The sequence below is a fragment of the Chiloscyllium punctatum genome, chromosome 31, assembly GCF_047496795.1.
Source record: "Chiloscyllium punctatum isolate Juve2018m chromosome 31, sChiPun1.3, whole genome shotgun sequence".
NCBI lineage: Eukaryota > Metazoa > Chordata > Chondrichthyes > Orectolobiformes > Hemiscylliidae > Chiloscyllium > Chiloscyllium punctatum.
Window position 1 is genome coordinate 63,080,447 of NC_092769.1, and position 24,088 is coordinate 63,104,534.

At 43.5% G+C, this 24,088-nt stretch overlaps 1 protein-coding gene across 1 annotated transcript in view; it reads left to right on the plus strand.

Moving 5' to 3' along the window:
• The window catches only part of LOC140456890 (uncharacterized), a 62,825-nt gene that overhangs the window by 9,365 nt on the left and 29,372 nt on the right, over nt 1-24,088 (plus strand). Inside the window, 4 exon segments of the mRNA XM_072550799.1 lie at nt 9,390-9,464; nt 9,832-9,987; nt 15,698-16,846; nt 19,942-20,106. Coding sequence (XP_072406900.1) covers nt 9,390-9,464; nt 9,832-9,987; nt 15,698-16,846; nt 19,942-20,106 — 1,545 coding nt within the window.

The window sequence follows — 24,088 nt, forward strand, 5'->3', positions numbered from 1 at the left end:
TCTTGTGGGGAGTTTGTGGAGCTTCTTTGTCATTCATTTTCAGATGATCTGACCAGCTGCCTCTTCCACGTACTTCCTTTCCCTGAAACTGTTCTCTTCCTCTGAACCCTGAGCTCTCAACTGTGTCCAGTTCCTCTACTACCTCCAGTGCTTCTATGAGACCAACTTCCTTGTCCCTCCACCCTTCTCATTCAGTTGCTGAGCAAAACTCTCCCTACATCCCCAAATAAGTTGATATTGTGCAGTCTTGCTTGATCATGGAACTCAGTTTAAATCCACTATCATCACCATCCCGTGACAAACCAAATCTTGACTGCTCTATCCTTAAAAGCAACCACCCCATCTTTGCACCACCCTTTCCTTTCAGAAGGCTTAGAACTTGGTGTCCCCCAAGGCTGGCAGCATTCAAGGTAGACAAATTGCCTGGCCCGGATGGGATGCATTCTAGATTGTTGAGAGAGATAAGGGGGCAAATCATGGAGCCGTTGACAGAAATTCCACAGGCACCTCTGAGCACAGGATTAGTCCTGGGGGACAGGAGGATTGTAAATGTGATGCTGTGTCTTAAGAAAAGGAAACTACAGACCTGTCAGCTTGACTTCAATAGTCCACAAACTGATGGAACCTGAATTAAGGGATAAATATACGCTTGGAGAAAAATAAGTTAATACAAGAGTCAACATAGCTTTGTCAAGGGCAGGTCATATCTGATTGATTTAGTTGAGTTCTTTGACAGGTTGTAGATGATGAATATTTGGACTTTCAGAAAGCATTTGATACGGTGCCACTTGACAGGTTGCTTAGCGAATTAGAAATGTTTGGGATTGATGAGTTTTTTGGCAATGTGGATTAGAGGAAATGATTGGAAACAGATCTTAAGTATAGGTAAGAATTTCTCAGTCTAGAGATGAGTTGAAAGTGGTGTATCCCTTGGATCAGTTTGGGAGCCTTGCTTTTTCTGATCTGTATAAATGACTTGGAGATGAGTGTCAATCTCTCACCTTGCAGGGAGGAAAAACAGTGAACTGTGAGGATGACACTGAGCGACTTCAGCAGGACCCTGACAAATTAGTCAAATGGGTAGATACTTAGCAGATGAATTTCAATGCAGGGTTGAAAATCACACCACACCAGGTTATAGTCCAACAGGTTTATTTGGAAGCACTAGCTTTTGGAGTGCTGCTCCTTCAAAAGGTGGTTGTGGAGAATAAGATTGTAAGACACAGAATTTATAGCAAAAATTTACAGTGTGATGTAACTGAAATTATATATTGAAAAAGACCTGGATTGTTTGTGAAGTCTCTCATCGTTTAGAATGACCATGTTGGTTTCAGTTCTCTCATGTGTAAATCGCAAAACTTTTTTAAAAAGTTACATTCTCAAGTGAACTTTAACAATAGGTGTCATGTTGGCCCAGATAGGTCAATGCAAAGAAATGTGAGGTAATGCATTCTGGAAGAAGAAGCATGGAGAGATAAGCAGGTTAAATGATACAACTTTGAGTGTCATCCAGGAGTGTCGGGGTTCAAGTGTACAATTCTCTGAAGGTGGTCAAACAAGTTGAAACAGCTTTTAGGAGGGTATATGGGATCTTTGGGTTAATTATTAGGGGAAAGAGTATAGAAAAAGGAAGTGATGCTACAGGTCGACAAATCATTGGTCAGGCCACATTTGGAGTATTCGGTTCTAGGGCACTTTATTTAATGAACAATGTTAAAATCCTGGGAAGAATGCAAAGGAAATACACTAGAATGATACCAGGAATGAGGAATTTTAGATACAAGGAAAGATTAGAGAAATTTGGCTTATTCTTCTTGGAGCAGAGAAGATTAAGACGTGACCTTACTGACGTTATCAAAATTATGAACAATTTTGACGGTTTAAAAAAGGACATTCTGCTTCCACTCCGTGATATGTCAGTAACGAGAGGTCACAATTCAAGGTTGCCAGCAAGACAGCAGGAAGTGAGATGAGGAGAGATTTCTTTACTTGGAATTGTTAGGATTTTGAATGTGCTGCCTGAGAGAGTGGTGGAGATGGATTCCACAGGAAGTTTCAAAAGACAGCTGGATATGTTTGAAAGGGATGAAGTTAGATGGCTACAGAGATAGGGCTGGAAAATGGAACTAGCTGGGTAGCTCTTTTGGGAGCTGGTACTGACACAGTGGGTTGAAATGGACACCTTCTGTATTGTAAACTTTATGATTGAAGGGATTTATCTTTGGCTCTCCTATTTCTTATCTATACAATGCTACTATGTGGCATAATCCAAAGCCTTGCATTAGTTTTCACATGTCTATCTCTACTTACTCACCCCCTGTCCCACCTCTCCATTTTTCTACTATTGTTCAATTATTAGACTGTTGGTTCCAGAGCTGGATAAGCAGCAATTCCTCTTGCTAACCATTGGAAGAAAAAACTGATGTCTTCAGTTACCACTCAAAATTCTGTTTTCCTAATTATCTTTTCCTTCGCTGTACATGATGAGAATCATACAGTGCAGAAAAACTATCGAGTCTGTACTGAAGAAGGGCTTATGCCCGAAACGTCGATTCTCTTGCTCCTCGGATGCTGCCTGGCCTGCTGTGTTTTTGTAGCACCACATTTTTCAACTCTGGTCTCCAGCATCTGCAGTCCTCACTTTCTCCCTGTACTGCCAAAGCTCAACTAATCTATTACTAGTTCTCCTTTCAGGCACTGGGCTCACAGACTTGAACGTTTTGGCATTTCAAGTGCTCATCCAAATACTTGAAAGGTCATGAGATTACCTCACTTCAGCTACCCTGTGAAGCAGTGTATTCCAGGTCCCTACGACACTCTTGGTGAAAACATTTTCCTCAAATCTCATCTAAATGTTCTGCCTTTCATCTTAAAATGATGCCCTCTTTAACAATGACCTTTTGATGAAAGGGACAGCTGCTTTCTATTTGCTGTGTGCATTCCCTTGGTTCTTGTAAATCTTAATGAGGTCCCCCCTCAACCTTCACTGCTCCAAAGAAAACAACCTGAACTTATCCAGCCTCTCTTCATAACTGAACGCTACATCCTGAGTAATATTTTGGTGAATCTCCTTCGCACCCTTTTCAGTGCAATTCTTCCCATAGAGTGGTGACCAGACTGCACAAGGTATGCCAGCTGTGGCCTAACCAAAGTTCTGTACAGCTCCAACATAATCTCCCTGCTCTTATGCCTCAACTAGTAAACACAAGTGACCTTAACAATCCTATTCATCTGTGCTGCCATCTTCAAGAATTTATGGACAAGCACCCAAGATCCTTCTGTACCTCTGAGCTTCTTATTGTTCTGCCATTTGTTGAGCACTCCATTGTCATGTTACTTCCAAAGTGCATCACCCCACATGTATCTGGATTGAATACCATCTGCCATTAATCTATCCATCAGACCAATCCTGTAACCCAAAACCTTCTTCCTCACTGTCAAAGACTTTCTCAAAATCTTTGTGTCATCCTCCCGACATTATTATCCATATCGTTGATGTATATCACGAACAGTAACGAACTCAATACTGATTCCTATAGCATACCACTGCACACTGGACTGCAGTCACACTAACAGCCTTCTGTCTTCCGCCATGCTGCCAATTTTTTTATCAGTCTCCCACATGGAAACTTGTAAAAAGGGTTTGTTAAAATCCATGCAAACTACATCAATTTCATCAATACACTTGTGCATCTCTTCTAAACATTTGACCAGATTTGTTAGTCATGACCACCTTCTGACAAAGCCATTTTGGCTCTTCCTGATCCAACCTTGCTTCTTTAACTGAAGGTAAATTCTCTCCTTCAGAATTTTATCCAACAGTTTCCCTACAAATGATTTAAGATTCATTGGTCTGTACTTCTCTGGGGTTTATCTTACACTTTTCAAGAAGGGTGGGAACCAGATTATCTGTCCTCCTGTTCTCTGGTATCCCTCTGCGGCCAGAGCTCCTGTGATTTCTTCCCTCGTCTTCCACAGCAGCCTGGAATACAATTCGTCTGAACCTGGGGATTTGTTCACTTTTAAATCTGCTAAAACCTTCACGACCGCTTCACTCCCTATATCAATCTGCTCAAGAACTTCATCGCCAAACTTTTCAAATTCTGTGCCTGCATGTATCTGAGTGAAAACAGTTTTGAAGTATTCATTTAACACCACTGATGTCCTCTGCGGCTATACACGGATTTACCCTGTGGTCCCTAATGGGCCCTACTGTTTCCATGGATATTATCTTCCTCTTGAGATATTTGCAGAACAGCTTAGGATTCTCCTAAATCCTGCCTGCAAGTGTTCTCATTCCTTCTGTTTGTCTCCTCAATGCACTCGCAGCCCAGTACTATGACCTCTGTTGATTTGCACCCTTTGTATTTTTTGTACTTTATATTTCTTTTTATCCAGTCCTGAACGTTCATAGACATCCAAGGTTCTCTGGGCTTGTGCTACAACATTTTGCCCTAAAGGAAACACATTGTGCCTGTATTCACCTCCATTCCTTTTTGAACACCTCTCACTGTCATTGCAGATGTGTTCTTGGCCATATTCCCACACCATACCGAACACCAGAACTTTCTAGCTCTATGACAGCATCTGTTGGCAGTCCATCATAGCTCATCTTTCAAGAGCTTTGTATTACCTTGAGATTTGATTCCTGTTCATACTCAATCCATCCTGACCCAGAAATGTGAGGTTATTCAAAGTCTTCTCGTTGTGTACCAAAACCTATTCAACCTCACCTCTGGCGTCACTGACTAAATTGTCTCCTGACCGAACCATGTCCAAATTTGAAAATTTGCATCCTGGTTTACAAATCCCTCCTTGGCTTCATCCTTCCTGATCACCTAACCTCCAGTCCCTCGCTCTCTGTGATAATTTCACATCTGGCCATGCCCCTCCCCATCTCTCATCTCCAGTTGATCACTCTCTGAGATAACTGATTTCTTGGCCATGTTCCTTCCTTCCTATCTTGAAGAAGCCATAATGTTGATTTTGCTTTCTCTCCACGGATATTGCCAAACCTTCTGCATTTCTGCAGTAATTTCTGTTTTTACTCCTTTATAATATCCAGTCACACCCTCTCTGTGATATTTGAACATTTGGCTGTGTTACTCCCTACCTCAATTGTCTCTACTTACTTGCCCTGAGATACTAGTCTTCCTTTCATTGTGGACACCTTAGATCCTCTGATTGTAAGGAGTCAATAGTGGCATTGCCTCAGTTCTGATATTCCATCCCTAAACCTGTCAATCTTTCATCAATCCACTTTTGCATTCTTCTAAATGCCAGAGTGAATTGGCCTAAACTGCTCAAACTCTCTTTATAAGACAAACCCCTCATCCCTGGAATCAATCTAGTAAATTCCTCTGAAGTATCTCCAATACAGCTGCATCCCTAATCAAAGAGGAATTATATCCAGCTCAAATGCTTATGGTTCTTTGTAGTCAATCATCCCAAGCCCTGCATACTAGTAGAGTTCCTCAGAAAAATGTCCTTGGCTCAAGCTTGCTCACCTGCTTCATCAATTTCCTTCCTTCAATCAGAAAGTCAGAATTGGACGGGAGTACATTTATGATCACTCCGCTAGAGGAAGGATGTTATTAAACTGGAAAGGGTGCAAAAAAAGCTTTATAAGGATGTTACAGAGATTGGGGGTTTGGGTTATAAAGAGAGGCTAGATAGGCTGGGACCTTTTGCCCTTCAAGCATAGGAGATTGAGGTTTATAAAATCATGAGGGGCATAGATAAGGTGAATAGCCAAAGTCTTTATCCCAGGGTTGAGTCATACTACATGGAAACTTCGATCCAGTTAATCCACACCGACTATTTTCCCAAACCAAAATAGTCCCACTTACCTGCATTTGGTCCTTATCTCTCTAAATGTTTCCTATTCATGTACTTATCCAAACGTATTTTAAATGTTGTTACTGGACCTGCACCATCACTTCCTCTGGCAGTTCATTCCACATATGAACCACTCTCTGTAAAACCAAAAACCGTTGCTCCCTCATGTCATTTTTAAATCTTTTTCATGCCACCTTTTTAAAAAACTAGAGGGCATAGATTGAAGGTGAGAGGGAACAGATTTAAAAGGGACCTAAGGGGCAACATTTTCACAGAAGGTAGTGCGTATGTGGAACAAGCTGCCAGAGGAAATTATAGAGGTGAGTACAATTATACTATTTAAAAGACATTTGGACAGCTACGTGGATAGGAAAGGTTTAGAGGGAATGTGGGCTAAATGCAGGAAAATGGGACTAGTTCAGTTTGGGAAACCTGGTTGTCATGGTCGAGCTGTGCGGAAAGGTCTGTTTCCGTGCTGTATGACAGTGATGGTAGTGCTTTGTATAGTTGTAGCATCACCTCCACATTTTTATATTCTATTCCTTTTGCAATAAATACCAAAACTCAATTTGCCTTCTTTATTACCTCTACGTGCATACTAGTTTCCTGCAATTGATGCATAGGGATACCCAGGTCCCTCTACGCTCTGAGGTTTCTCTCCGTTAGATAATAAGTTGCCTTTCTATTCCTCTGATCAAAATGGATAACCTTACACTTATCCAGGCTAAATTTCATCTGCCGAGTTTTGGCTTATTGACCTAAACTTTCTGTATCCATTTGTAGATTTCTCATTTATTTATTATAGTGTACTTTCTCACATACATTAATGTCATCTGCAGATTTGGCTATAGTATATTTTAGTCCTGAATCCAAGACATTAAAATACATTGTAAATAGTTGCCTCCTGAGGATCAAACTCTGTCACCTAGAAAAAGTCCCATTTGCTCTGGCTCTTTGCTTTCTATTGGTTAACCAGTCCTCTATCTAAGCTACTAAATTACCCCTATCCCATGTGATTTTTCCTTGTTCCTGTTTACGGTAGGCAATTTGTGTAAACTAAGATTCTAAAAACACCAATCAGATAAGTGATTTTATTTGCTAGTGTCAGTATATCTAAGGAGCCCAGAATGGTGCTTGAATATTGTGCAATCAAGAGAGAATGCATCCAGTTTGGACTTTATGATTGAAGAAAGGTTATTGATGAAACATTTGAACAAGGCTGGGCTGAGCACAGTACTCTGAGGAACGTACATGGTGTGCTGGGCTTGGGATGATTGACTATGAAGAGTCATAAGCATTTGGGCTGGATTTGATTCCCCTTTGATTCCCATTGATTCTAGTTTTGGAACAGCTTGTTAATATCTTACCAGTCAAATACTGCGGTGATGTCAAGGACGGTCACTCTCCCCTCCCCTCTGGTGTTCAGTGCTTTTGTCCATGTTGACTAATACTATGATGATATCAAGAGCCAAGTGGCCGTGGTCGAACACAAACCGCATCAGTGAGCTGGTTATTGTGGAGTGAATACTACTTGATAGCAGTGTTGTTGCCTCCTTCCATGACCTTACTGATGACAGAGTAAATTATTGAAAGTAATTGGTAGTGTTGGATTTGTACTTTTTGTGGATATGACATGGCTGTATACCTATATTGCCTAGTGGATGCCAGTTTTGCACTGCACATTTTGGTTCCGGTGCACCAGTTATGGAGCAGTGCTGTTCAGTTATACTGTTGATGGAACATTGTCTGGGCCAGTTGCCTATGCAGTATCGAGTTGTTTATGTATTCAATTTTTGGCAATGGTTTGGCTGAATGCTGGCACCTGTGATATTGAGGATTGTTTCTAATGCTTATAAAGCCCTATAGTTGGCAACCCCATCATACACACTAAAAATTGGCCTTCTTCATAAAAAATATCTTTGTATACATACATAGTCACTAAAGCAGTTTGGTTCTGTACAGTAGCACATGGATGAACAAACATTGGAACGTGATTATATCCAGCAAATGAACCTTTGCAACTTAGCATTTAGTTGGACAAGATTATATTGACATATATTTGAGACAGCGGATGGTCTGATAATCGAATTTAACTTCAGCATAATGACCTTAGGTTGTGGTCTTTCCCCACTGTGCCTTGAGGACAGAGTGAACCTTTCACCTAACTGGTCCATATTCTGATCAGACACAGCAACATCAGGAGGTGGGGATGTCAACTTTTAGGGTTAAAAATCACACAACACCAGGTTATAGTCCAACAGATTTATTTAGAGACACTAGCTTTCGAAGCGCTGCTTCTTCATTGAGTGGTTGTGAAGCAGGATCTTAAGACACAGAATTTATAGCAAAAGCACAGTGTAACGCAGCTGAAATTATATGTTGAACAAGACTATATCAAGTTGACATGGTTCTATTCGCCGAGCTGGGAATTTGTGTTGCAGACGTTTCGTCCCCTTTCTAGGTGACATCCTCAGTGCTTGGGAGCCTCCTGTGAAGCGCTTTTGTAATCTTTCCTCCGGCATTTGTAGTGGTTTGAATCTTCTGGTTGTCAGTTCCAGCTGTCCGCTGCAGTGGTTGGTATATTGGGTCCAGGTCGATGTGCTTGTTGATTGAATCTGTGGATGAGTGCCATGCCTCTAGGAATTCCCTGGCTGTTCTCTGTTGGCTTGTCCTATAATAACAGAGAACAGTCAGGGAATTCCTAGAGGCATGGCACTCATCCACAGATTCAATCAACAAGCACATTGACCTGGTCCCAATATACCCAACCACTGCAACAGACAGCTGGAACTGACAACCGGAAGCGGCAGATTCAAACCACTACAAATGCCGGAGGAAAGATCACAGAAGCGCTTTACAGGAGGCTCCCAAGCACTGAGGATGTCACCTAGACAGGGGACGAAACGTCTGCAACACAAATGCCCAGCTCGGCGAACAGAACCACAACAACGAGCACCCGAGCTACAAATCTTCTCACAAACTTTGAACTAGATTAAGTCTTTCATCTTTTAGAATGGGTTTGTTAGTGCATTAAAGGGGTGAGGTGAAAGTCTGTGTCCCAATCCTGAGTCAGACTGGTTCTATATCTAAAGTGGAATTTACAAGATCTTACATGGATTGACTGCTTGGAGGTTAAGTATTTTTTGAGCAAAGTAGAATATATATGCAAATATAATGTTGCAAATATGAACTTTAATGTGTGTGCACATGCACGTAGGTCAAAGAGACAATGAGTATGCATTTGTGTGTGCGCTTGTGAGTGCATGTGAGAGAGTATGTGCAAGTTTGGTAAAGTGTGTGTGTGTGATGGGGTATAATCCTGTGAGAGGGTGCATGCGTGGATGTGAATGTGGGACATGTATATGTGTGTGTATGAGAGAAGGTCTGTGTGTGTATTTGTGTGTGTATTTGTGTGTGTGTGTGTGTGTACAATGCAGTGGGGTCACCTGTAGTGTGACATGAACCCAAGGTCCGGTTGAGGCCATCCTCAGTGTACTGAACTTGGCTGTCAGCTTCTGCTTGATCACTTTACGTTGTTGCCTGTCCTGAAGTCTGCCTTGGAGGATGCTCACCCGAAGGTTTTAGACCGAATGTCCCTGACCCCTGAAGTGTTCCTCGACTCGGAGGTAACACCCTTGTCTAGTGATTGTTATACATTGTCTGCTTGGTCTCGCCAATGTCCCATGCCTTGGGGCATCCTTGCCTGCATCATAAGTGATAGACAATGTTGGCTGAGTCACATGAGTACCTGCTTCGTATATGGTGGATGGTGTCCCCACATGTAATGGTGGTATCTGCGTCGACCCTCTGGCATGTCTTGCAGTGGTTGCCGTGACGGGGCTGTCCGATGTTGTGGTCAATGTTGTCCTGAAGGCTGGGCAGTTTGCTGCAAAAAATGATCTGTTTAAGGTTTGGTGGTTGTTTAAAGGTGCGATGTGGAGGTGTAGGGAAGGTCGTGGCAAGGTGTTCGTCCTTATTGATAATGTGTTGCAGGCTGCGAAAATGGTACAGTTTTTAGGCTCCCGGGATGTACTGGACAACAAAGGATACCCTATCGGTTGCAACCTGTGCCCATCTCCTGAGGAGTTCATTATGGTTTCTCACTCTGGCATGTTCGAACTGGCGATTGATGAGGGTGCATTCATTAGTGTGAGTGTGGGGAGTGTAAATGTGTGCATGTGAGAGGGGGTCTGCATGAGTGTGTGAGTATGAAAGTGTGTGTGTTTCTGTCTGTGTGAGAGAGTGTATAATGAACTGGGGTCACTTGTAATGTGACTAGTTGAGGCCATCCCAATGGGTACCGAACCTGGCTATCAGCCTCTGCTCGGTCACTTTGCGTTGTTGCCTGTCCTGATGTCTGCCTTGAGAATCGTACATTGCTCTTATGAGGGCATCTTGAACACTTTCAGGTGTCCGTCACATTTCTCCTCATTTGAACAGATCCTGTGTATGCATAAGGCTTGTCTGTAGGGGATGGCTGTTTTGATATGTGGAAGCTGGAGAAGTGTAGCATCATGACATTATTCATGGGTTTGTGGTAGAGTCAGGTGCCCATCCTTGATGGAGATGCATGTGTCCAAGAATGAGACAGATACTAAAGAGTTGTCCGTGGTAAGTCTGATAGTGGGATGAAACTCGTTGATATCATTGTGTAGTTGTTTCAGTGACTCCTTGCCATGGGTTCAGAGGAAGAAAATGTTGTCAATTAGCTGATGTATAGTGTTGATTGGAAGTCCTGTGCAGAAAAGAAGTCTTGTTCGAACATGTGCATGAAAATGTTGACATTGGGGTGCAAATTTGGTCCCATAGCTGTTCCATGTGTCTGGATGACGTACATCGTGGACTGAAGGCCTGTTCTGTGCTGTACTGTTCTATGTTCTATTGGTTGTCAAAGGTGAAAACATTGTGGCCAAGGATGAAGCGGATGAGTTGTAGGACAGTGCTTGGAGATTGTATTGAGTACTGAGGATGTTGTCCTGATGCTGGTGTAGAGTGCTGAAACATCCATTGTGATGAGGAATGTTCTGGGTTCGACTGGTCCGTGGGTACTGAGTTTCTATAAGAAATCTGTAGTGTCGCAACAGAAGCTGGGGGTCCCCTGTACAATGGGTTTCAAGATGCCTTCGACATAGCCAGAGAAGTCCTCACACATGGTCCCGTTTCCTGATATGGGATGTCCTGGCATGTCGGCTTTGTGCATCTTTGGAAGGCAGTAGAAGTCCCCTACATGAGAAGTACATGAGATGAAAGCACGCAGGGAATCCTGTCGGACTGGAGCAGAAGTCTTGATCAGTGTGTTTAGTTCATGGGTGTGTTCATTAGTTGGATTGGCCAGTAGTTACTGTACTGTTCCTGGTTGTTCAGTTGTCGGTACATTTCCTTGCAGTAAGCTGTTCTATTCTGAATGATAATGGCTTCTCCTTTATCTGCTGATTTGATGACAATGTTGTGATTTGGTTTTAACAGCATGGATGGCATCGCGTTGTGATTGGCTCACAGCGCCAGACACCTGGGTTCAATTCCCGCTTCAGGCGACTGACTGTGTGGAGTTTGCACGTTCTCCCCATGTCTGCGTGGGTTTCCTCCCACAGTCCAAAGATGTGCGGGTCAGGTGAATTGGCTATGCTAAATTGCCCGTAGTGTTAGGTAAGGGGTAGATGTAGATGTAGGGGTATGGGTGGGTTACGCTTCGGCGGGGCGGTGTGGACTTGTTGGGCCGAAGGGCCTGTTTCCACACTGTAAGTAATCTAATCTATTGCTCTGCTTGTGGGTGCAGCTGATGAACCTGGAACTTACACATTTGCTGACTGTTTGTTTGAGCATACATGTCAAGTCCAGGGCAGCGTCCCTCTGGTGGGGTCCAAATTGACTCCTTCTTTGGTCACGCCTGTGCAGATCTCTGTGATGACTGTTCCAGTTTGTCAGTTGGCTCATTGGGATTACTGTTGACATCTTGAACGAATTCCCTGAGTCTCATTCACAGCCTGCAACACGTGAGAATGAACACCTCACCAAGACCTTCCCTACGACTCCACTTCTCACCTTCTAAAAAATCACCAAACCTTAAACAAATCATTGTTCGCAGCAAACTGCCCAGCCTTCAGGACAATATCAACCACAACACTATCATGGCAACCACTGCAAGATGTGTCAGAATGTGGACACGGATGCCACCTTTACATGGCAGGTATTCATGTGACTTGGCCAATGTTGTCTATCTCATACATTGCAGGCAAGGATGCCCCGAGGTATGGTACATGGATGAGACCAAGAAGATACTACAACATCAGATGAGTGGACATTGCACAATAGTTCCCAAACACTGGTGTTCCCTCTCAGTCAGGGAACACTTAAGTGGTCGGGGATGTTTAGCCTCGCACAGACCCCCTCCCACATGCACACATTTACACTCTCCACACTCACACTAATGCATGCACCCTCTCACAGGCTTATACTCCCATAACACACTCACACATACTTTGCCAAGCTTGTACAAACACAAACACACTCTCTATCACATACACTCACATGCATACGCACATATACGTTTAGGGGATGAATTTATATTTGCAGAATTATATTTGCATACACATAATGTATTTTTTAAGCAAAATACAATCGACAGGCAGTCAATCCATGTAATATCTTGTAAATTGTACTTCAGAAATAGAACCAGTCTGAGTCAAGATTGGGATACAGACAGACGTTAACCTCATATCTTTAAAGTTAAAAGTCACACAACACCAGGTTATAGTCCAACAGATTTAATTGGAAATTATACATTTAACAAACAATCAAGGTATTTTTCAATCTCTCATCTGTTAGACTTAAGTCTGTCATCTCACAGATGAGAGACTTAACAAACAATCAAGGTATTTTTTAATTTATAATTTCAGTTACATCACACTGTAAACTTTTGCTATAAATTCTGTGTCTTACAATTGTGTCCTCCACAATCATTTGATGAAGGAGCGGCGCTGTGAAAGCTAGTGCTTCCAATTAAACCTGTTGGATTATAACCTGCTGGTGTGCGATTTGTAACTTTGTAACTGTCTCCTCTACATGGAGGAGACTGGATGCCTTCTCGCAGCGCACTTTAGGGACCATCTCCAGGACACCCGCACTAATCAACTCCACCGCCCCGTGGCCCAACATTTCAACTCCCCTCTGCAGAGGACATGTAGGTCCTGGGCCGCCTCCGCTACCACTCCCTCACCACCTGACGCCTGGAGGAAGAACGCCTCATTTTCCGCCTTGGAACACTTCAACCCCAGGGCATCAATGTGGACTTCACCAGTTTCCACATTTCCCCCTTACCCCAGTTCCAACCTTCCAGTTCAGCACCATCCTTATGACCTGGCCTACCTGCCAATCTTCCTTCCCACTTCTGCATTCCACCCACCTCTTTGACCTATCACCTCCATCCACCTATTGTACTCTTGGCTACCTTCTCCCCAGCCCCACCCACCTACCTCCCATTTATCTCTCCACCCTGGAGGCTCCCTGCCCTTATTCCTGATGAAGGGTTTTTGCCCGAAAAGTCGATTTTCCTGTTCCTCGAATGCTACCTGACCTGCTGTGCTTTTCCAGCACCACTCTAATCTCCAGCATCTGCAATCCTAGCTGGAAGGAAAGGTCTACAGGTGGAATAGAAGGGAGGACACGGGACTGGAAAGTGAGCTGGGGATGGGTGGGAAGACACTAGCTGCCTTAGGAAGGAGCGGGGTTCCAAAAGCTTGCAGTTTCAAATAAGCTTGTTGCAGTACAACCCGGTGTGGTGTGATTTTTGTCCAACAACAGCATTTCTGCATCAGTGTTATTTCTGATGCATCCTGTTCATAGCGTAGTCCCGCCCCTAGTTTGCATCGATTGGTTAAGGCGCTAGCCAATATAGCGCGGGTGTATGGCCACGCTTCTAGTCTCTATTGGGTGGAAGCTGGTGTCAATCAGTAGTTTGGAGGCGAGCATGCGCAGTACGGGACCGAAGCGGACTGGTGCTGAGAAGGAAATTGGCGGAGGGGGGGCGAAAAATAAAACCGTCTGGTGAGTGGAGCCAGAGGCTCAGTTAAATGAGAAGTTTTAGAAATAAATGGCGTGGGTCTGAAATCCTGTGTAAGAATCTCCCAGTTTGGATGTTTAGCCCATGCAGGAGCCAACTGCAGCTTTTGTTCGGAAAAGAGGCCCCGAATTAACGGCCACCGGAGGGTCAGGTCGCACGGCGCCTGCGCGGCCATGTTGATCGGGTGTTCCTGCAGAACGCATGCGCGGTCCGCATCTTCCTTGCGCCGGTCATCCTGAATGAAGAACCCGCAGGAGCAATAAACAAGGGATTGATCCCCCCTCCCCAGAAATCTACGGGTTGTTGTCAGTCAGAAAGCCAGGGGTGCAGTCGGCGACAACGGCTTCTATTTCTACACCGCCTTTTGAGGTAAAACAAATCGTGGCAAAGCCAGATGAGGCGATATTAGGGCAGATGATCAAACGCTTGAACAAAGAGGTAGGTTTTAAAGAGGAGAGTTTGGTACAGGGAGGAAATTCCAGACGCCTAGGGCCAAGGCAACTGAAGGTGAAATCACCAATGATGGAGCAATGCGGGCTCAGAATGCGTCAGAGGCCAGAATTTAGAGGAGCCGAGGTATTTCAGAAACCGTGAGAAGGGGAGGTATCAGGGCGCGGCTGTTGGGGCGAATTTTATGGTAAGGTTGAACATTTCAACGTCACGTGCTTGATTGAGATCTAGTGTGGGTCAGTGAGCACGGGCCTGACAGGCTTAAATGAGACTTGCTGCAATTCACCCCACAGCAAGGTTTGTGATGCCTTTAAGTTTACAGAGGGAAAGAATGTGGAAGATCTTTGGGGACTGCATTGATATAGTCGAGCTTAAGGAAGAGAATCAGGAACCAGAATGGACCCTGAGACTGATTTCCAGATTTAACTTTGTTCCCCCCCCCCCCCCCCCCTCCCTTAAACTAAGGTTTGAAGAATCCACATTCATTGCAGTGGTGAGCAACTTCAGTCATGAAGTTAGGTTAGAGAAAGTTAAGAGGAGGTTAAATGGAATTTTCAAAATCATGCAGGATCTGGCTAGGTAGAGAGAAATTGTCCCCATTAATAAAAGCATTGCAAACAATTAAAAATTAAATGAAATTAAATGTACAAAAGAGCGAATTGTGTGTTAGAAATTTCACACAGCTTGTGATTAGATCTGGAATACATTGCATGGAACTGAGATTTAGGCAGGTTCAATTGAGGACATTAGATCATTTTTTTGAATAGGAACAACATGCAAGATTATAGAGAAAAATCAGGAGAATAGCACAATGTCAGAATGCTCATTCAGAGAGTGACAAAATTGGTTGAATGACCTATTTTTGTGCCTTAAACAATTCTGTGATTCATAATTGCTTATTTAATCTCCACACAGTCAGGTACAACTAATGAGGCTAACATCTGCTATTCTGTATGGTCAGTTCAGGAGGATCAGATGAATGTTTTGTGATGTTAACTGACTGAAATTAATTACCAAACATATTGCTGTCTGTAGACACACATTATTTTGTTAAAAAGTTCAGAAAGAATAACCCAAAACTATTTGGATTTCAGCAGAAGGAGAGAAGGGATTGGGATAGGGATTTACAGCTTTGGGAAACAAGAAAGAAAAAGTAATCCACAGAAACTGAAATTTCTGTCTAAATTTCTATCCTATACTCACAATGCTGACTTTATGCTGACTCCTTTTCCAGTGTATTAAAGAAAGAGGATTAGATGATGGGAGACTTGAATCTGAGGTCTGAGTGAGTCAGCAGGACATAAACGTTACCGTTCAACATCTGATCTGTCAGCAGGAAAAGATTTCTAACATCATTGTGACTGGAAAAACACAGATCTGAGTGAGAATGTTCCAGTGAACATATTGCAGAAAAAGCTTTTACCAGTTACACAGCCTGAAAGCGAAATCACTGGATTTGTAGCTGAGAAACTGGTGTGTGGACAAGCTTTCAACTGATCATCCAACCTGGAGAGACACCAGGACACCCATAGCATGGAGAAACCATGGAAATGTGCCGACTGTGGAAAGGGATTCATTTCCCCATCAAAGCTGGAAACACATCGCCGCAGTCATACTGGGGAGAGGCCGTTCACCTGCTCTGTGTGTGGGAAGGGATTCACTGATTCATCCAACCTGCTGACACACCAGCGAGTCCATGCTGAAGAGAGGCCTTTCAGCTGCACTTACTGTGGTAAGAGGTTCAGGCACTCAGGCGCACTCACTGTACACCAGCGAGTTCACACTGGGGAGAGGCCATTTGCCTGCTCTGTGTGTGGGAAGGCATTTAGTCAGTCAACCACCTTACTGAGACACCAGCAAATCCACACTGAGGAGAAGCCGTTCAGCTGCATGGACTGTGGAAAGAGGTTCACTCGTTCAGGCACCCTCGTTATGCACCAGCGAGTTCACACCGGGGAGAGACCATTCACGTGCTCTGTATGTGGGAAGGGATTCACTCAGTCATCCCACCTGCTGACACACCAGCGACTTCACACTGGGGAGAAACCATTTCCCTGCTCTGTGTGTGGGAAGGGATTTGCTCAGCAATCCCACTTGCTAACACACCAGCGGGTTCACACTGGGGAGAGCCAATCCATTTGCTCAGTGTGTGGTAAGGGATTTACTCTGCCATCCCAGCTAGTGACACACCAGCGAGTTCACACTGGGGAGAGGCCATTCACTTGCTCTGTGTGTGGGAAGGGATTCATTAGTTCAGCTACGTTGCTGCGACACCAGCAAGGTCACACCGAGGAGAGGCCTTTCAGTTGTGCTGACTGTGGCAAGAGGTTCAAGCAGTCCGACTACCTCATTGTCCACCAGCGGATTCATACTGGGGAGAAACCATTCACCTGCTCTCAGTGCGGGAAGAGATTCATCGATTCATCCCGACTGCGGAGACACCAACGAGTTCATGAGCGACCGCAAGGATATGGTTCTGTTATTACTCACATTCAGGACTGAATCACATTATTTCTGACACTTGCTGTTTGTTACTGCCAATGTTAATAATTCCTGTAACTGGAACTAGAGATTAATATTCTGGATCTGTATGATTGAATTTTCAGGGCTGCAGGGTCTCTTTCAAAAGTACTACCTGTGATTGTTCACCATCATTCAGGGACGTTCAACAGAAATTAGTTGATAACAAAATTCTGAACTTTTTGCTTTAGTCCTAAATTGACCTTTGCATATTTTACAATTCAGTGTCTCTTCCACTGATAACATTTCCAATGAGAATGTGCTGATGAATCCTTACTGGCAATTCTGACCGGCTTGCACATTCCACGCAGTAGTCCCTCCAATATCCACCAAGAAGAAGAGGAATGGAATTTGGTAGAGATTCAAGAGTCTCGAAATGTTCTCCTGCTCATCTGGTACAGAAATCCTATCACAAGTCTGGACTTTGAGAAATTTGCATCCAATAAGTTGGTAAAATCTTCTGAACTGTATTGATTGTTGTAGAAAATTCTCTCTCTCTCTCTCCTCTTTATCCCTCTTTCTTTGTTTCATTCTTTCTTTTCTCTGTCTGTGTTTATCTCTCGCTCGCTCGCTCTTGTGAAGAAAAAAAATCCATACATTACCATCTGTCAGATGCAGGACAGGCTTGATCTCTCTGTCCAAGATGTGACTCCAGCACAGATCCTGAAACAAGATATTTCTGACTCTGATATAATTGGACTTAATGACTAACCAAATACGTAAAAGCTTAAAGACAGGCTGTTGGAAAGTCTTTCAAAGCAATTCAACCTGGCTTTAACACAAAACTTACATTCAGACGCACACTAGTAAATTATTCAGAGGAGACACTGCCACTCACCAGAGAGACCAGCACTCATTCTGCATCATCCATCTGTTTGTCCACCAGGACCAGAAAACCATTCTCACAAGGGTTGTGTTGAACTTCTCACATTAAACTGTTGCATCCTAATAAATACTCTTAATGAATGAGCTTGAGCCCCTTTTTTCAGGGAGTGGGACTGCAGTGATGGAGATCATAGTCTTGAGGAGTATCAGTCTTAAGAACCTCTTTACCTGTGCTTAATTAAATCAGGCCAGGAGTATACAGTGACCTTGACATATTACAGGAAATGTTTGATTGCTAAGAGAGAAAACAGGCAGGGGCTTAAGAGAGCCTGGGGATTGTAGAAGAGTGTGACAGGGATTACAAATATATCCACAATAGGCTTCACAAAGAGTTTTTGGAAGGCAAAATTAAATTGAATTCCAAGTCCAGAATCAATGAGACAACTTTCCCAGGAAGGATGCAGTGAACAGAGAGACAACGAAGTTAAAATCCATCCATGGACTTTTAATTAAACATCTGTATTGGCGATATGCCAATAATTTAGAATTGTGTGAGATGATCTGCAGTCAGGAGGATGAATCATGTTTACCAGAAAGGTTTTGATGTATATTCTTGGAGGCAGCTTAAAAGGTTGTCTTTCTGATTCTGATCAGAAATTTTCTACCGTGTGTAATCAGGAAATGAGGAAAACAAACTGATAGCTAACAACGAGCTGGGTGAGACAGAAATCAGTTGTCATTAAGGAGGTTCTATTCTCAGAGTTGGGAGACCTCTATTCACTGTCTAATAACCTGATCAAATCTCAACCATACTCTGAACAGGTGGCAACCATTTAGCCCATTAAGCCTGCTCTATTAAACCTGTTCAATCACTGATCGTTCACTTAAATGCCTTTTTCCCGCACTATCCTTTTCCATCCTATTTTTTAAAACAAGTTTGTCAATCACAATTTTAAACATACGAAATGACTGAGCTTCCATAGCTCTGGGATAGAGAACTCCAAAGATTCACAACCATTTGAATAAAATAATTTTTCCTCACCATCATCCCAAGGTGGTTGCCCACTTAATGTTTCAATTGTGTCCTGTAGTTCCAGACTCAAAGAAAATTACTTGCATATCCCTCGTCTATTCCTTAAGTATTTGTCAGTTTCAAAGTGATCACCTCTAATTCTTTGAATCACGAGAGTAAGTAGGGTTGCAACTTCAAGATTGTCAGCAAGACTGCTATGAGTGAGATCCGGAGAAACTTTTTTACTCAGTTATTAGGATTTGTAATGCATTGGCTGGGAGATTGGAGGTGGATTCCATTGACAGTTTCAAAAGAAAGCTAGATATATATTTGAAGGAATTAAGTTAGGCTATGGAGGTGGGGCTGGAAAGTGGGATTAGCTGGGTACTTCTTTCAGGAATTGGTGCAGACATGATGGGTTGAATGGCATCCTCTACTGTAAAATTCTAAGATTCTTAATATCAGCCCATTTCCCATAACGTTCCTTCATAGCAGAGTGCTGCCATCCCAGGTAAGTCTGGTGAGTCTCAGTTGCACTCCCTCTCTGGCAATGAAAGCCTTCATGAGCTAATGGGTCCAAAAATGCGCACACTAACTCAGGTGCAGTCACCCCTAGGTTTTCAGAACTCATGCACAAATTCATTATTCTTGCAATTAAATTCTCTTCCGATAAAGGCTAACATAGATTTCCTAATTGCCAGCTATACCTGCCTGATCGTCTCCTGGTCAATAAGTTACTTAGACTATGTAGATCAGTGAGCACAGGAGTTTGGGAGAATGCAACCTGGAAAGTGCAAAGGCAGCATCGTTTTGGATGATCTCAGGTGAAGGTGCAGTGTATGTGAGAGGCTGGTCAGGAATATATTGGTTACCATCAAATCCAAAGACTTGGATGAGGCTTTCAGCAGCAACTAAACCGGAGAAGGGTGACTATGGAAATTGAAGTACCTGGTATCAGTTAGAATTAGACTTGGGTTTTATAGGTACAAGAGTTTAGGTAAAAAGTTGGAAAAATAAAGAAATAAGGTAAAAATTCAAGACTACACTGTTCTCAGTGTACAGGTGTGATTAAGTTAAAAATTCTAATTTGCAGTCCTTCTTTAGCCTTGAGCCTGCAGTTGCTCCACACTGGGCTTTCCTCACAAGAGCTCGATCCACCAACCTGCACTGGGTTTGATCTCTGGCACTGCCATCTTGTCGCCGAGCACTATCCGTGCTCATGAACTACCTCATGCAGACTGCCAGAGAGCCCCTCTGGCGCTGCTCCAGATCGCAAGCCCCTTCCACATTGCTGCTGACCACAGAATTCTGCCCGGGTACACCAAACACCTCAAGACCAAATGCCAAAGTCTCTGTTCTGGGCCCCCAGCGGCTGCCTCCACGCCCAAACTCCCTCCAGAAGGTAAGTAGAGGGAAAAAGAAAGCCAGCAAAGAAGAAAGAAAAGCGGTTGAGCTCCAACTCAGGAGCCCTACTCTCTTGCCACCGTGGAGTTATGATGTGGAGATGTGATTACAAAATCAGCTTGGGGTCAAAAGCGGCATTAGTATTGTGGACAGTATGATTTAGCTTAAAAGAGTTTCTACAAGGGAAAAAGCTCGAGCTCAGGAGACCAGATTTGAAGTGGTGAGTGAATGGAATAGCTCAGATCATTCCAATTTTTAATTGGAGTTTTCTGCTCATCCAGTTCTGAAATATAATATGACCAATGTAGAGGAAGAGAGAGGGATGGTGGTAGGTGGAGCTTGGCACAGTGCTCCCTTAGAGCAAGAGGCTTAGATGGGGCAGAATTTGCTAGTGCATCTAAGAGGGTTTCTTGAAACAGTGCGTGGACAGTGTATTGGCTAATGAGCCAGGCCAGGTGACTGACATTTCGGTGAGACAGCACTTTGGAAACAGCAATCACAACTCCTTCTGTTTTAAGATAGCTATGAATAAGGATAAGTCAGTACATTGAGGGAAGGCAAATTATGCCAATATTGGGCAGGAGCTAGCGAGTGTTAATTGGGAGGAGCTATTATTGGGTAAGTTCACAGTTGATGTCTGGGATTTGTATAAATGCCTGCTGATCAGAGTTCAGGACCAGCATGTTCCAGCAAGAAGGAAGGACAAGGATGGCAAGGTCATAAGGGACATTGTGGATTTAATCAAAAGGGAAAAAAAGGCACATATGTAAGGTTTAGGAAGTTAAAATAGGTAAGGCCTGTGAGGAATATAAAGAAAACAGGAAAGGACCCAAGCAGGGAATTTGGAGAACAAAGAGGGGCTATGAAATGACCTTGGCAAGTAGAGTTAAAGAGAATCCCAAGGCATTCTATACATACATTTTTAAAAAAAGGATAACTCTGGAGAAGGTAGGACCACTCGAGGATGAAGGAGGGAATTTATGTTTGGAGGCAGAAGTTATAGATGAGACCCTAAATGAGCACTTTGTGTTGGTATTCACCCAGAAGGATATGGAGGATAATGAGATTAGTGCAGAGCATGTTAATATGCGAGGGCATTTTGAGATCAAGAAAGAAGTGGTGTTCAGTCTCTTGAAGAGCATTGAGGTGGATATGTCTGCCAGGGTCCAATGGTCTCTTTCAACAACTTGGGTAGATAAGACAAGAGATTGTTGGGGCCTTGACCAAGATCTTTGTATCAAAGAGTGTGGTGCTGGAAAAGCACAGCTGGTCAGGCAGCATTCAAGGAGTAGGAGAATGGGCGTTTCGAGCATAAGCTCTTCATCAGGCTCTGAAATCCAGCATCTGCAGTCCTCACTTTCTCCAAGATCTTTGTATTCTCATTAGCCACTGGAGAGAAGACTGATGAGTAGCAAATGATCCTCTGTTCAAGAAAAGAAATAGACATAATCGAGGAAACTACAGAGCTTGTAAGACTCACATCGGTGGTTGGGAACCTATTGGAGAGAATTCTTACAGATAGGATCTACATGCATGGAAAAGCATGGCCTAACTCGGAGCGTCGGTGTGGACTTGTTAGGCCGAAGGGCCTGTTTCCATACTGTAGGGAATCTAATCTAGTCTAATTAGGCATGGTCGGTATAGCTTTGTGCAGGGCAGGTCATGTCTTACGAACTTGATTAAATTTTTTGAGGAAGTAAAGGTAGAGCAGTGGAAGTTGTCTTACATGTATTTTAATAAGGCTTTCGACAAAATCCCATAAGGTAGGTTTATTCAGAAAATTAAGGTGCATGGAATGCATGGTGATTTGGCCGCGTGGACTCAAAATTGGCTTGCCCTTAAAAGGCAGAGGGTAGTCGTGGAAGGATGTTTTTTTCTGGCTGGAGGCCTGTGACTAGTGTTCTGCAAGGATCTGTGCTGTACTGGGACCTGTGGTGTATATGACTTGGATGAAAATGTCGATAGGTGGGTTAGTAAATTTGCAGACGATACAAAGATCGGTGGAGTTGTGGATAGTGTAGAAGGTTGTCAAAGGACACAGTAGGATATAGATGAGTTATAAATATGGGCAGAAAATAGCAGATGAATATTAATCTGGGCAAGTGTAAGGTGTGGCACTTTGAGCAATCAAATTTTACGGAAAAGTATACAGTAATGTAGAAGCTTTAGAATGGATGCACAGGATTTACCAAGATGCTGCCAGGACTGAAGGGCATGGAAAGGTTGAGGGAGCTAGGGCTTCTCTATTGGAATGAAGAAGGATGAGAGGTGACTTGATAGAGGTGTACAAGATGATGAGAGACATAGAGTAGATAGCCTGAGACTTTTTCCCTTGGGGGGAAATGGAAATCACGAGGGGGCGTAATTTTAAGCTTATTGGAGTAAGGTTTGGGGGAGATGTCAGAGGTAGGTTATTTACATGGAGTGGTGGGTGTGTGGAATGCATTGCCAACAGTGGTAGTAGAGTCAGATTTCGGGACATTTAAGTGACTCTTGGATGATGGATGATTGGTACATGGATTAGGGTCAAATGAAGGGTATGTAGGTTAGTTTGATCTTGGAGTAGGATAGAAGGTTGGCACAACATCAAGGGCCGAAGGGCCTATACTGTGCTGTACTGTCGTATGCTCTATTAATGGCAGGACCTTGCGCAGTACTGATGAACAGAGTTCAAGTCCATTGCTCCCTGAAAGTGGCTCGCAAGTAGATAGTATGGTAAAATTAGCATATGGTATTTCTGCCATTATTGCTTGGGGAATTGAGAACAAGAGTCAGGATACCATGTTGCAGCTTGATAAGACTTTGGTTAGGTCACAATTAGAGTATTGTGCTCAATTCTGGTTGCCACATTATAGGCCAGATATGGATGCAAGGTTTGTGAAGGTTTATAGCTTAGGTTGAGGTTTAGGGTGTAGGTTTACTCGGTGAGCTGTAAGTTTGATATCCAGACATTTCATTACCTGGCTAGGTAACATCATCAGTGGCGAGCTCCAAGTGAAGCGAAGCTGTCGTCTCCTGCTTTTTATTGATATGTTTGTCCTGGATGGGGTTCCTGGGGTTTGTGGTGATGTCATTTCCTGTTCGTTTTCTGAGGGGTTGATAGATGGTATCTAGATCTATGTGTTTGTTTGTTGATGGCGTTGTGGTTGGAGTGCCAGGCCTCTAGGAAGTCTCTGGCATGTCTTTGCTTAACCTATCCCAGGTTGTCTCAGTCGAAATGGTGGGTTTTTTTTCCTCCATGTGTAGGGCTACGAGGGAGAGAGGGTAGTGTCTTTTTGTGGCTAGCTAAAGTTCGTGTATCCTGGTGGCTAACTTTCTTCCTGTTTGTCCTACATGGTGTTTGTGGCAGTCCTTGCATGGAATTTTGTAGACGAATCCTCAAGAACAAACCATGACAAGCAGACCAAACACAGCCAGAAACCCTAACCACCTTACCATACATCAAAGAAGTTTCAGAAATGACAGCCAGACTACTAAGACCCCTCGGAATCCTAGTAGCACACAAACCCACCAACACTCTCAAACAAAAACTAACAAACTTAAAAGACCCAGTTCGACCCATGGACAAAACCAACGTCATCTACAAAATTTCATGCAAGGACTGCCACAAACACTGTAGGACAAACAGGAAGAAAGTTGGCCACCAGGATACACTAACACCAGCTAGCCACAAAAAGACACGACCCTCTCTCCCTCGTAACCCTATGCATGGAGGAAAAAAACCCACCATTTCGACTGGGACAACATATCTATCCTGGGACAGGCTAAGCAAAGACATGCCAGAGAATTCCTAGAGGCCTGGCACTCCAACCACAACGCCATAAACAAACACATAGATGGTATCTAGATCTATCAACCCCTCAGAAAACTAACAGGAAATGACATCACCACAAACCCCAGGAACCCCATCCAGGACAAACCTATAAATAGAAAGCAGGAGACAACAGCTTCGCTTCACTTGGAGGTCACCACTGATGATG